The sequence below is a fragment of the Uranotaenia lowii genome, chromosome 2, assembly GCF_029784155.1.
Source record: "Uranotaenia lowii strain MFRU-FL chromosome 2, ASM2978415v1, whole genome shotgun sequence".
Taxonomy (NCBI): Eukaryota; Metazoa; Arthropoda; class Insecta; order Diptera; family Culicidae; genus Uranotaenia; species Uranotaenia lowii.
In genome coordinates, this window is record NC_073692.1 from 202805646 (window position 1) to 202820489 (window position 14844).

The 14844-nt window shown below is 37.5% G+C and overlaps 1 protein-coding gene across 1 annotated transcript in view; it reads right to left on the bottom strand.

Moving 5' to 3' along the window:
• Nucleotides 1-13030, bottom strand: part of LOC129749513 (uncharacterized) — a 98203-nt gene extending 85173 nt beyond the window's left edge. Inside the window, exon 1 of the mRNA XM_055744493.1 lies at nt 12508-13030. Coding sequence (XP_055600468.1) covers nt 12508-12919 — 412 coding nt within the window. The 5' untranslated portion in view covers nt 12920-13030. The remainder of the gene's footprint in view (nt 1-12507) is intronic.
• Between the last annotated feature and the right edge of the window lie 1814 nt (nt 13031-14844).

The window sequence follows — 14844 nt, forward strand, 5'->3', positions numbered from 1 at the left end:
AAATGGTTTACATAAGAATATCAAGTTCACTTGTGAAGTGGAAGAGGATAAGAAAATCCCTTTCCTGGACGTTCTCATAAAGAGAGAAGATAATCTTTTCAATTTTGAGATTTACAGGAAACCAACCAATACTATGAGGGTTATCCCGAGCACCTCTAATCATTCATTCGGACATAAGATGGCCGCTTTCCATCATATGATCCACCGAATGAATTCGATTCCTCTCTCAAAAGAAGGGGAAGAAAAGGAACTTCAATATATCTTCCAAACGGCTAATAAGAATGGATACCAATCCAGTTCTATTCAAGCCATCATCAACAAAAAACAAAAAATTCTTCAGAGAAAATCCTTCACTACTTTAACTCCAATTCAAAACGAGTTTCAACGGAGATCGATGGAATTTAATAGCTTCAATGCTCTTGAATTACGATCCAAGTTAACAAAATTTGATATTGAATTGGTTTTTAGTAGTTCCAATAATCAATTGAAATCCATTTTAGGATCAACAAAAGATCCGGTGGAACTTTTGCATAGATCCGGTGTGTACAAGATCAGTTGTTCTGACTGTGATAAGGTATACATTGGACAAACAAAAAGGAAGTTAATAGAGAGATTCGAAGAACATTTGGCAATTGCCAAATCAGATTCGAAGAAAAAAGTTCTCCCTTCACAGAATCCTAGATCTTCAGTAGCATTACACATCTGTGAAACAGGCCATTTGATCGATCAAGAAAATATTTCTTTACTTCGGTCGTTGAACAGTAATTCGCTGAAGTTAGATGTAGCGGAAAGTATTGAAATTTTCAATCAAAATTCAGCTAATCTGTTGAACGGGGACAACGGACCAGGTCATAGTTGGCTGTTCAAGTTCTTAGGTAAGAAGAAATATAATTTACCTGACAACGCCCAAAATAGGGCGGGTAACAATAATAATCTACCTGACAACACCCAGAAAAGGGTAGGTAGGCCCAAGAAACTGACAACGGCACATTTGCCGAGCATTCGAAGGTTCTTTTTACCTACAAATAATTCAGAGCTACCTAGCTTGGACAATTTAAGGGAGGGAAATGATACACTTTCTTCAGTCGATAACCCACTGAGGATGCTAGCAAGTAGCTAGTGAAATAACTAGTATTTGGGTCTTTCAAATACTGTAGCTGAATTCAAAGGAATCTTCGACTACTTTGAAATAATAGTTTCATTCAGCTAAGAGGTTCTTCAAACCTTTGATTATTAGTAAAGCTTTATCATTTTATCAAAAAATAAGCAAAACATTTTTTGATTCAAAATATTTTATTCTAATAATCTTTTAGTTCTATTTTAAAATTAATCGTTGATAACTCGAACCGTAGACTGTATCTAAATATTTTTTTTTTCATTTTTCAGATTGTCAACTAATTTTCAAAAAGGTATGTACTGTATTATGTAAGCTTTAATATTCTAGAAATCTCAAACAAATGCCTTTTTCAACAGACTTGTATTCTTTATCAGGGAAAGTAGAAAAAAAATCAAAAGTTTATTTATTTGATAACGCATAGCAAATTTTTAACTTCGCCAATCCTTCAAGAATCTTTTTTTTGGAACGGAACAATCTCTGCATTTCGTTGGGGGGAAAGAACTGGTAAAAACAGAACAAAAATAAACCAATAACTAATCTGGCAGCTCGTGTGTTGTAATAGCCAATAAGCAATGTGATAACAAACGAGGTCATTGTCGGTAGTCAGGCACGGAAAAATTGAGACCAAATAGGTCCAATAATAGAAAGTGTGTAGAATTTCATTCTAGAACGTTCTCTGAAACCCTTTGCATCTAACCTGACCAGACCATGCTGGCAAAAGTCATACATTTTAATGATAACGGTTTCAATCGCGATGAGATTTGTAATGAGAATCAAGTGCGTTGTCGTGGTAAAATGCACATTGGATTGTAATGATGACACCAGTTTCTCAGTGTAATTTTGAAATGTTTAACAAATCCATTTTCCATACTAGTATATTAAAATTAAGTTCCAAATAAAGGTGTAGGAATGTAGAATGGTAAAAGCATCTATTTTTTTTTATTTGCTCATGCTTGGGCTTGCCGTGCATCAAACAAATTGTGCAAGGTTTAAAGAATTTCTTCTTATCAATCCTTTCATTTTCGGTTCTTTAGAAGCGAACCGAAAATGTTTCCTGGTTGTTTTTTTAGTTTTGTTTTGTTCCCTTTTCGTATTTTAAAATGGTTTAATCATTGCTAACAAGAGCAGTTTTTGTGTGCAAAAACGACTGATAAAATTGACTATTCTGGTTACACCGTACTGACTGATGATGATGAATGAAAATTTTTAATTCTACAAAATAATTTTAAATATTGAATGACGTTTAGAGTTTTTGTGAAGGAAGGCTCACATACAATCTTATGAAAATTATAAAAAAAAACTTGAACATTTTTCAAATGCCTTTCTAAAAAAAGTTTTGATGAAAGTATTGACATAACGAGGTTACTGTATAGAGTAGATTTTCGATTTTATTAATACTCGCCAAATTTACGCTCGATTTTATCACGGTTATTGTTTCAATTTTATCACCCATTTTTGGAAATCATTCACAAACCAGGACCTTAAGTTTCGTTCGAAAGTGTAGAGCGTCTTTGTTCATGATATTTTTTATGGTTTATGTTATGGTATATACATAGGTATTCAATAATATGAAAATGCCATTTAACTGCTTATTTCTGTTGTACAGTGTTTAAGTTCGTCATTTGGAGTTTAAAAACACTTGTAATAATCGACATAAGTATTTAAACGTCACGCTAATGCTAGTGTTGTTGAGTATTTGTGCTTGGTTAGCCGCTCTAAAAAAGTAAACTTTTTTGGTTATGCAAATCCTATAAAGATGTGCATGAATTTAAACGTTTTTTTTTTTTAAATAAGTGTCTCTGATTCTTTGTTTAATTTGTTTATTTGAAAGGGTGGTGTGTGCAATCCTGATTGGACAGCCTTTAGTATTGATTGAATGGATAATTTTGAAAGATCAAAATGAAATTCTGCTAGCTTTGCCTTGAAATATGTAAAAAGGACTAAGATTTCTGTTTTTCCACATATTAAAAATAAAGGATTATCTGCCCATAATGCAAATTTCGAGAAACACACTTTAAAAATCTAAGTTGAGCAAATTTCAAAATATTTTTCGAAAAGGTAAACTTTTTTGTTAATCAAAGGTGTGAAGATTGAAATACTGAAGTTTGAAATTTGCAGAAGAAAATTCTTGATGCATTTTTCTTTGTTTTTTTTTCTGTTAAATTTCCATAAAAACTAAATAATTCACTTCAATTAGATGTAGACTATCAAATGGATATTCTACATGGCTTTATTCCAAGAAAAAATCTTAAAATTGCTATAGAGAAGAATAATTTGAACTGAAATCGATCCTTTGTGATTCATAATCTTTGATAATTACGTTTTATGATCAAAATTTATTGATACAAAACGTTTCCACTACTGAAAACATTATAAATTATTGATTAAAGAAAATAAAAATACTTTTTCCACTTTAATTTTTATTTTCGCCAAATTCACGGTTTCGTCATATTTACGGTGAATTTTTTTTTTATCGTGATAAAATCGAAAAACTACTGTACATTGAAAATTCCTCCCCTTTTGTGTGAAAGGCGCCAGAGTTTATCCAGAACGAGTTTATTTGTTGTATTAGATTTTTCTCAATTTGGTACTCAAATATCCACTTGCTTAAATTCTCCTGTATGAATTTCATTTATAATTTCTTTAATTACGATATTAAAAATTCTAAGATTCACCTTTCTTTTTTTAAACTCAAAATGAAGTTGTTTTTGTCCAAAACATCACTTCAGTAACAGCACTCACCTTGAGTTCGATTGAACAACCGCAAAACTGAGCTTTTTTTTTAAAATGTCTGAGCAATAAGAAATATAGATTTTAGAATTCATGTTTTACTCTTCATGACTTTTGTTCAATGTTTATGATATATCGAAAACAGAATAAATAGATATATACTTTAAAAGTTCAAAATATAAGCGTGATAGATAGAATTAAAACTAAATATTTTATCTTGACTGACTAGAACAATTCAACTAATTTACCAAATCACTGTCACTTTTTAAAGCTACTGATTTTTATCTTCGCGGATTCTTTTAATACCACTAATTCAGGCACAGGTCATGGTTTATAGAGGTAAGGTTACCATCTGGAAGGCTACAGTTTAATTTTTCGAGCATCCAAATTTTTTAAGTATAAGTTCCATTAAAGGTAGAAGCAATTTCAAAATATTGATTTGAGGAATGTCATAATTCAAATGCAGATACAAAATGATCGCTTTATACTTCTATTGTGGATTTTTTTTAGGAATACTTTTTATTCTCGTCTCATTAAAAAGCTGAACAGCTTTCTAAAAAAAACAACAGGCTTCTACCGAGCTTCGATTATGGAACTTGAAATTTTCGATAAGAACTTTAATCTTGATCTAACGCTAAAGATGCTTAAGCCAAGGCTTTGTAAGATTTCAAGTAACTTTTCTATCGATTGAACTTTCGATTAGTTTAGTGCTTTTGATAAAAGTTCAAAAGTACATAGATAAAAAAACTCCGAAAGATCGAAAAATCAGATCCAAAAGATCGATCTCGCCAAGATTTATCCAAGATCGACCAATCCTTTTGTCATACCTTTATTCGTAGCTTCTCAAAATGCAGTTCGGCAGCCGAGCTCAAAATGAACACTCTAAGTGCTTTCAGTTCAACATACACAAAGAGAGTTAATTTTTAAGTTCATTAGGTCGACCAGTCAGTTCTGCTTTTTCGCCGTAGAATAAAATTAGAATACCGTGAAAGCACCAACGGCCGCGCATTTAAGCTATGGTGGATGTTATTTGTGCCGTTAAAAAAAAATATTTTTGTGCGATTCTGAAAAAAAAAACACTTACACCACAGAGAACAGACGTACAAGTTAGTCCACGAAACTTGTGTAAAAAATCCAACACCCGTTTTGAACCAATTTTTAATTTTTAGCTGGGTCACCAGATGTCTCCAAACACACCAAAGAAAACTGTCAAAACAAAGCTAAGAAAAAATGACTAAGTTTCAGTCAGTTTTCTACAGGTCGTATGAGCTGCTTTTTAGCAGGCTTCAAGAAAATCGCTGTTGAAGTTTCGTAATACGTTCATCATGTTGCGTGAAAAAAAAATCATAAAAGTTATGATCATTTTCCTTCAAATTTGTTAGGATACAAAATTTAAAACAGCTGGATGCTAAAGTGATATGTGAAAGTAACACGCTTTGAGATGCCTAGAATCAGTACTGCTGGGTGAGACTGATCGTCTAGAATGGTCTTGTATTTGACATAGGATGAACATATGCACTTTCTAACATAAATTACTGTTCAAGAAGTGCGAAAACTTTTACCAAAGCTGTCAGTTATCTTAACTGTCATAGTAGTGCAAAAATTGTAATTTTTTCCGCAACGGAACCTTCAATATGTTCACTTTTCTTCACAAATTATTCATTGTAAAGCTACAAATACTTAAGTTGCGTTCGAAAATTTTAGCCGAGGTGCTCGAATTCAACACTAAAAACTATATTACATATTTAAGTTCATAGAAATGTGTTTTGAACCACGGTCAAATATAATTTTGAGAACCAAAAAAGGAGCATGTTCAGGGCTTTAGTTTACATTCTTAATTCTTGGAAAATTGTTCATATTTAAAAAAAATCGTATTTATTTATTGTTAATAAAATCAACGGATCACGTATTGATCCTAATGATTAGACTTAAAAGTAACATTAAGGCAAAATTAACAAAAAATTACATACTACAGACTACACAGTTCTTAACATAGCTAGAATTCTTCTTTTAAACATATTCCTGGAGTCGAAGAGCTCTGAGAAACGGTTGAATGTCCTTGTAATACCAATCAGGGCACTATTGGCTCCATGGTTGTTCTGGCGAAGAGGAATGTGAAGCTGAATGTTCCGATTTCTTAGTCCTGGAAGCATGCTTCCGAAAATCAATCATTTTCACTGAGCCATGCTTGACTACATTCAGAGCCAAAAAATCAAAGCAGTCAAATTTTCCTCCTTCAACCAAATCATACAAACAATCATGCATGACAACGACGCTTCTGTATTTGAAACACTTTTGCGATACATGATGAGGTAAAAAAGGACGCAGACTATCAGCAACGAACGTCTCGATGCTGATTTCCTTCCCCTAACGACTTTCAACCTTTAGGATCATAACTGATATGTATCAGTTCTGAGCGATCTATGTAGGCTATCAGATGATTTTTTATTTTTCGTTTTGCCTAGAAGGACAAAATCATGACTAGGTAACCGCAAAGAACTGTCCAGCATGTGCTACAGCTTTTTTGAACATGTGGTCCTGGTATTTATTCAGATTTTTCCTTTTGAAACATTAATGATCGTCTATCAATAACGAGCATTATCAACAATGATGGCGAGGATAGACGTTCGGGAATGATTGAGGGAGCGACGTTCAAAATGTATCATCAAGTATGTCGATCACCGTCGATTAGCCACGTGACGAATAGCAACGGTAGCCTCCGGTGGGGCATGGTATATCTTCTTATATCAAGTTAGTGTTGATTTTCGACATATAGATATTCAATGGGTACTTTTACCACGTGCGTATCACAGCACTCGGAGGTAGCATCATTCTAGCTAGAAACCATTCCTGATTGCTTTTCTTGAGCGATTTTCCGACCACTGCCTGGAAGTCGAACGCACAGGTTGATAGTTTCCAGCATCATGGGGCAGTCTATATTCGAAGCTAGCAGATCGGAGACAAATAATGCTCGAATGGTAGCTCGCCGGGCTTGAAGCGTGTCCAAAGATATGAGGTAGCAACGATTCTCGTATCGTGGAAAGCGGAATGGATCTTGCCAATTCAAGTGTCTTAGAGCGTAACGCATAAAGCGTCTTTGGATGGCCTCGATTCGATCAACACCATTCTGATAATAGGGACTCCATACAGCAGATGCATACTCCAAGGTTGAGCTTTGTTTTGGATTAAAGTCGTTTTACCATATTTGCGGCATTCGCGACTTTATCAACGTTACAGTTGGCGGATCGTTATTGAAAAACTTATCCGGTACAACTGTGTTCGATATTTACTATTAGGCTCGAACTCACGGACATCGGCTCAGGAGACAACAGACTTGCCAACTGAGCTATATCACAAGCCCCAAGGTTGAGCGAAGAAGGCTACAATAGAGACTTTTCAGGCAGTAAATGTCTTTAAAGTCTTTAGTGACGCGAAAGAGAAATCCCAAACTTCTCGATGCTTTGTCGACTACATAGCAAGTGTGCGTCTTAAAGTCCAACTGTTGGTCTAGAATTACTCCCAAATCTTTTAGGTGCTTTGCTCGATAAATTGTCTGGTTTCCAAGAAAATAATCGACAGTTATGGGATGCCGTTTACGGGAAAAAGTGATGACCGAGCATTTTTTGCGGTTTAATGGCAGGCAATTGTTGTCGCACCATTTGGCAAAATTGTCAAACTGTCGTTGTAAAAGTACAGTATCTCCAGAACCTTTTATAGTGTAGAATAGCTTCAGATCATCTGAATAGGCGAGTTTCGGACCGTCAAGTAGTAAAAGCACGTCATTAAAGTAAATCAGGAACACTACTGGGCCAAGGTGGCTGCCTTGAGGCACGCCTGATGTGGCAGAGAATTGTTCGGAACATGAGTTACCAGATCTTACAGAGAATTTGCGTCCTATGAGGTAACTGCGAAACCAATCTAATAAGGACCCGCAAATTCCCAGCTTCTCCAGCTTCGCAATAGCTATTTCATGGTTCACCTTGTCAAAAGTAGCTTACAAATCGGTGGAAATTGCATCGACTTGAAAACCGGCAGCAAAACTGTCTTGCACAAAAGATGTGAATGTCAATAAGTTCGTAGTCGTAGAGCGCTTGGGCATAAATCCATGTTGATCATTACAAAAATATTGCTTGCAAAACGAGAAAATTGGGTCAAAGATAACAAGTTCGAACAATTTAGCTACTGCACACAAAGCCGAAATTCCTCTGTAATTGTTTCGCCTCCTTTCGCCTTTTTTGTAAACCGGGAACATAAAAGCAATCTTCCACAACGACGGAAAGATCGCTTTGTCTAGCGTCAAATATGCGTTTGATAGGAATTACTAAATGAGGCATGAAACATTTCAGAAACGTAGCTGGTGTACCATCGGGGCCCGGGGAAACAGAATTTTTCAGTTTATCAGTCGCCTTCAGAATAGTTTCTTTATCGAAAGAGATGTTGTTTAAGAGGGTATTCAAGGATGGAACGTTTCTAGTTGCGCTAACTATTCGTTCTGAGGATATAAAGCATGGATCACCATGAATCTGGACGCACTGTTTATTATACCATTGCGCTCCTAGTAGTTGGATCTGGAATGTTTTGACAGTACTTTGTTTGGAAATGTTTCTTCTATCAGTGCTGAAAATTTCATTACGATTCGTTTTGTTCCAAAAAAGTTACACGTGGTGGAAGCCGCGAGACGAAAATAAATTTTTGACACTCACGTTAAAAACCGACGTGGTCGGGTTAAAAAAAATCGCGAAATCGTTAAAAATGCTCAAATCGACCGTGTGCAGCATTCTCAAACGTTTCCGTGAGATGCATACTATCGATCGGCAGGTTCATACCAAGCGTTATAGTGGACCTAAGAATCAGAAACTGCATTTGAAGGTGTTGAGAACGATCAAGGCAAACACAGGGTAGTCGGACTACGACATCGCCAAGAAATTCAACGTCGACCGGTACACCGTCAGAAGGATTAGTCTCCGCGAAGGAATATGATCCTATCGGGCCAGTAAGCAACCAAACCGGACATTGAAGCAGAATTTAGTAGCCAAAGGACGTGCCCGGAAGTTATACAACAAGATTCCAACGAAGTACGACGGATGCATCCTCATGGATGACGAAACGTACGCGAAGATGGATTTTGGGCAGCTTCCTGGCCAAAAAAATTATAAAGCCACTTCAGTGGTGCACTGCACTGGTCAGGGTGATGTCCCCGTTCAAATTCGTTTTTGCCGATAAGTTGGCAAGAAAGTGTTTGATCTGGCAAGGTATTTGCAGCTGCGGACGGAAAACCCCGGTTTTTGTGAAAAACAAGACCATGGACTCCGAAATGTACAAGGAGGAGTGCCTTAAAAAAATTTTTTTTTGTACAATAGATCTCACAAAGGACCAGTAAAATTTTCGCCAGATTTGGCATGCTGCCACTACAGCTAGGAGGTACTACAGTGGTATTCGGCCAACGGGTGGATTTTGTTGGAAAAGACATCAACCCACTCAACTGCCCTCAATTCCGCCCTATCGAAAAATTTTGGGCAATTGTCAAGCAGAAGATGAAGAAGAATGGTAGGACGACTCGGGATGCAACAGAGATGAAGAGATTGTGGAACAAAATGGTCACTGAGGTCAGTGAATAGGGTGTCCAAACTTTGATGAGTGGTTCTGGACGAAAAGTTCGAAATTTTATCAAAAAAAAAACATCGAAATATTTTTTTTCTTATTTTTCCTTTGAAGTGCAATAAAATCCCTACATTTTGATTATAAAACTTTTTTTTTCGTTTACATAGCTCCGAGATAGACCCGTTTGACGAGTCCAGATTTGTAGTGGTCCATGCTTTAGATCCGGAAGTGAAGACGCTAAAAAAACTTTTTAGCAAAAAGATAACATATATCGTGTTTCGACGAGACCGTCTCGTCATCCAGAAACATGTTAGTTGGTAATCCAGACTCTTTTCGCTGGTCTTTGACGTGTTTCCAAAAAGATTTTGGATTTTGTTTAAAATTCCGTTGCAATCGAGATAAGTAATTCTGGTAGCATTTGACGCTGGCTTTTTTAAACGCTGAGCTCTGCTTGCGAAATGATTGGGTTGATGATTAATACGTCCGAGACGAAGTACATGCTGGCCTGCGGATCCGAGACCGACCGAACCCGCTTGTCCAGTAATAACAAGGTCACGATCGACGGCGACGAGCTGGAGATAGTCAAAGACTTTGTCTATCTCGGCTCACTGGAGACCGCAGACAATGACACCAGCCGTGAGATCCGAAGGCGAATTATCAGCGGAAGTCGTGCCTACTATGGACTCCACAAGCAACTGCGGTCGAGAAGACTTAGCCCTCTCAGGAAGTGTAACCTATATATGACGCTCATTAGACTGGTTGTTCTCTATGGGCACGAGACATGGATATTGCTCGAGGAGGACCTGCGTACACTCGGAGAGTTCGAGCGACGAGTGTTAAGAACCATCTTTGGCGGCGTACAGGAGAACAGAGTGTGAAAGCGAAGGATGAACCACGAGCTCGCGCGACTCTACGGCGAACCCAGTATCCAGAAGGTGGTGAAGGCTGGCCGGATACGCTGGGCAGGACATGTTGCGAGAATGCCGGACGACTGTCCTGCAAAACAGGTGTTCGCTACGAATCCGGTAGGAACAAGACGAGCGGGGGCGCAACGAGCGAGGTGGTTAGACCAAGTGGAGCGTGATCTGGCGAACGTGGGGTGCCCGAGGAATTGGAGAACGGTTGCCATGGACCGAGTGAATTATAGGAATTATGTTCGTCAAGTTATGTCGTGAGACGGTATACTACGTAAATAAATAAAATAATCAGCTTGCGAAATTCATCCTTTGAGGAGGGTATTTTGAGCCTGTTGTAGTTTCGAAGAGCTTTGCGCTTCAAAGTTTTCAAGCGTTTCAAATCTTTGATTATCCAAGGCGCTCAAGTATTTTCAGCTGCAAGACGTTTCGGCGCATGTAGGTCGATTATGTGATTTATGATGTGAGTAAATTTGTCTGCGGCAGCGTTGGGATCGGATCGATCAAGCTCAGCTTCCCAATCAACAGAGTCAAGCTCGTGAGAAATAGCTAGGAAATCAGAATCAGCATTTTAAAAATCAAGGAAGAAAGGTGTCGTTATCTCTGAGCGGGACTAAAAAACGGATATCTGCATCGAGATCAGCAACGCAGGATGGTGACGAACACACTTGACTATAGGTGCAGGCGCTGGTTCAATCGTTATAGTCTGGAGCCCATCGTTGGAGAAACATAAATCAAGCTTTCGACCGTTTTCATTCACAACGCTATTGATCTGGCGAAAAGTTGCGGTTCTTAAAACGTCGATAATAATGTTTGAGGCAGTTGAGAATGAAGAAAATGTAGGGTCAGGATACAGAAAGCCTCCCTCCGATGGGCACCACTGATTTGATCAGGCAAAACAGTTTTTTAAGAACATCCGACCTCCGACCTCCGGCATCAAGCGAAAATGCGTTCAATTTTACACTAAAGGCTCCATCGATTGACTTTTTTATTTACTTTTAAAGTAAATATATGTATAAAACTACCCTAAAATTTTGGTTTTATTCTAATAATTATAAGAAAATTGGCATAACATTTTCGTTGTCGCAATAATTTCGTGATCGCCTTTTAGTCAATAGAATGGAGCTTGGAAAACAGAATAGGGGATTAAAGATCAAAGATTGTGCATTAGGACCGAGGTCACCTCTGCATCCTAGCGAAAAAATGTTGTTGGAAATATTGGTGAAAGGATATGATCAGGAGGCACCTTTGATTATTGCGATAATCTTAGACTAACAACGTTTTCCATAATTTCCTGTAAATTCTTGGTGAAACTGTAACATTTGTAGTTACGTCTGTTTAAATCTTTTTTACAGTGCTTTTCTGAATTTGTTTTTGAAATTTTGAATTTCTCAAACCCTAGGCTTCATCCAAGATTTTTTGCAAAAATTTTAAATAACATTAACATGAGTAAATTTGAACTTGTATGTTTGTATGGGAAAATTGAACAATTTGTTCTGGAAAATCAACATAATTTTTGTTTGTTCCGTAGAAACGTTAGTGAAATTTCTGAGAGAATATAAAAATCATTTCAGTTACTGACTTCGAAAGATGTTAAGAGGCCCACTTTCGGAATAAAATTTGCCACTGCTTGATTACCAATCCAACACGAGAATTCATAAGAGATCCTTCCTGCAAAACAATACGCAAACTTCCACAAATCTCTATTTCCTGATTTACCGAAGGATACAGTTTATTTCTTCCACATACTGATCGCTACCTAATACTGTTGATTTTTCTAGCTTTCGAACGTCATCCAACGCTGCGACTTCTGAACACGTGATAAAATTGCTTGAGAAAAATTTTCAGAACAGAGGCAACATAATATTGATCTTTACTAGCACTTATAATTGTCGTGATTATTTGTTTTATGTTGAATTGCGTTGTACAACGTACTTCCTCTAACTTCATACAAGAACGTGTTGTAGACCTTAAAAGATTATTTTTTTGGCGAACGTCTCTGTGTTCTTTAAATCAATCAATAACTCTGGATTCAAAATATTGACACAAAAATTCGATTAAATGTCTGTGAATATTATTTACTTTTTATGTTTGTTTGTTATCGATCGGTGTTTTTTTTTATTTAAATTACTCAAGAATACTAACCGAGATACATTTCCATAACATTCCAGCCGCCTCTCCAGTGCATGATACAGCTGATGCTAAACACATAGGTATAAACCTTAAACACCACAAATCTTCGCACCGTTTTCCACCGACTTTTTTCTCCATTACTGGGAACGGAAAAAACCGCTTGCAGCGGACCTCGTAGCAAAGCAAAGAAGGTATGCAGCAAGGATCCGCTCAAGAAACACTGCCACGGCGGGAAATATTCCTTCTTTTGATCCATATAGTCCCAGGTTCCCCGCCAGTGACTCACAACCAGGGGGCTGATCACGAAAAGTGAAACCAGCGTATCCCCGGCATGGAGCATCCTTTTCAACCGGATGTGCTCATCGTTACGCTGGTTTTGCAAATGCGGAAAAATGATGGGCTCATTGGGAGCGTCGTGTTCCATTTTTCAAACCTAGGGAAAAAACACTACACTTTTTTTTTTATCTCACTGAGCAGAAAGCAACAAATTTGGCACTTGAACTCGGTTATCCGTTACTGAATTCAGGAACATTTCCGCGACAAGAACTTATCCAAACTGAAACGAACGAGATATCATCCCAAACATCATCCACGCGCTATGCTAAGGGGCCATGAGTTTGCTTACGAGCAGGTGATAATTCGTAGAGTAATAAAAACTCCTCCGGGTATGATCTGCACTTGTTGTGTTACGGAGAGCGAATAAAATCGCGCGGATTAGACACAATCAGTTTAACAGCGTGTTATCTTTAAAAATTAACGATGCATTTGACGAGTACCAGCTCATTATCGCACTGAAGGGCGTTTATTATTATCTGATATCTTATAAACGGCGTCCACGTGTAGTCTAATTTCCGAAGGGTTGCTTTCACTAAATCATATCCAACAATATTAAAAAAAGCCGGAGTTGCTATAGAACGTGGCGACGCATCTTTACTACCATCGTCGGTGCCCTTTCGGAACTAATTCGTCAGTATCAGTTGCTGGCTGGAGGAACACTATATCCGGGATTATTTCCTTATCCGTCAAAGAGTGCAAGCCGTTTCCGAGTGGCTGTTCGTTCTTCACATTTTCCCGAAAATCGTTGCTCAGAGCTTTTGAAGCGATTCCGCGAAATGTTTCTTATTACCTATTTTCAACGTTTACAAAAATACCAATTAATAAAAATTAGTTGCTCCTTAAGTACATTGATATAGAAATTAGAACTGTTTAGTGATGAGACATCACACATCTGTTGCGAACTTACGATGAAAATCAACTGAGCTGGAATGCAAATCAACAAATAAATAAAGTCTAGTTTTGTAGATCACATCATTAAGCAAATCTAGAGGTAAAGCTTAAGAAAATCGATAAGATCAATAAGAGTACTTAGTTTACAACTAGGATGGAATGCAATGTTGTGAATTATTGTTTTTCAACATTGATTCTATAGTCCCAAGCAAGGCGCAAAATGATAAGGTGGCCCTTTTCTCAACAGCTTCATATTAGTCACGCCTAATAGAATTTGAGAACATTGAGCGGGTCAAAGTACTTTCAATAAACGTATCTTCAACTTCACTTGAAGTTTTATTCTGAAATACATATGTAAGGTCAGGACGATGAACGTTGGCAGGGTTATTTTGTCGAAGTTCATTTCCTCTTCAACTGAGAATAGAATTGGGGTGGAACTAATGGCTTAATAAGTATTACATTATAAGTCGATTGCCTTGTAGATGATGACTCCAATGCAGAGTCGAATTTAGGTACAATTGCCCTGGGCCTCCGAACCCGCCAAAAAAGATTTTAAATTTTTGGTTTTGCTTAAAACGACGAGAAAATTCAACAACTACAATTAAAAAATCATTTCCTGTGAAAAAGAATATTTTGAACATGTAAATTAAAACACATTTGACCTCAATTTTGTATGTCCATGCCTGACACGGTTTCTAATTAAACTCGGACGCACACTCGGACGTGTGCGGTCCAATAGAGTAACAATCCATCGGCGGTTGTCGTTATTTCGTGGTTTTTGTGGATGATTCAAGCCGGAAAGTATTTGTCTATTTCCTGAAATCGAAGGCTGAGGTGGTCAACGTTTTCCAGAAATTCAAATCGATGGTTGAGCAACAAAGGGAACGAGCCTTGAAGATTTTGCTAACGGATAATGGGACCGAATATGTCAACGTGGCGATGAAACGATTGCTGAACAAAGAAGGTATCATCCACCAAACATCCTGTCCGTATACTCCAGAGCAAAATAGAGTTTCTGAGAGGATGATCCGAACACTCGTCGAGAAGCCCAGGACAATCCTGAACGATGCCTTGTTGGACAAACGTTTTTACGCGGAGGCCGTGTCAACCGCGGCATACTTG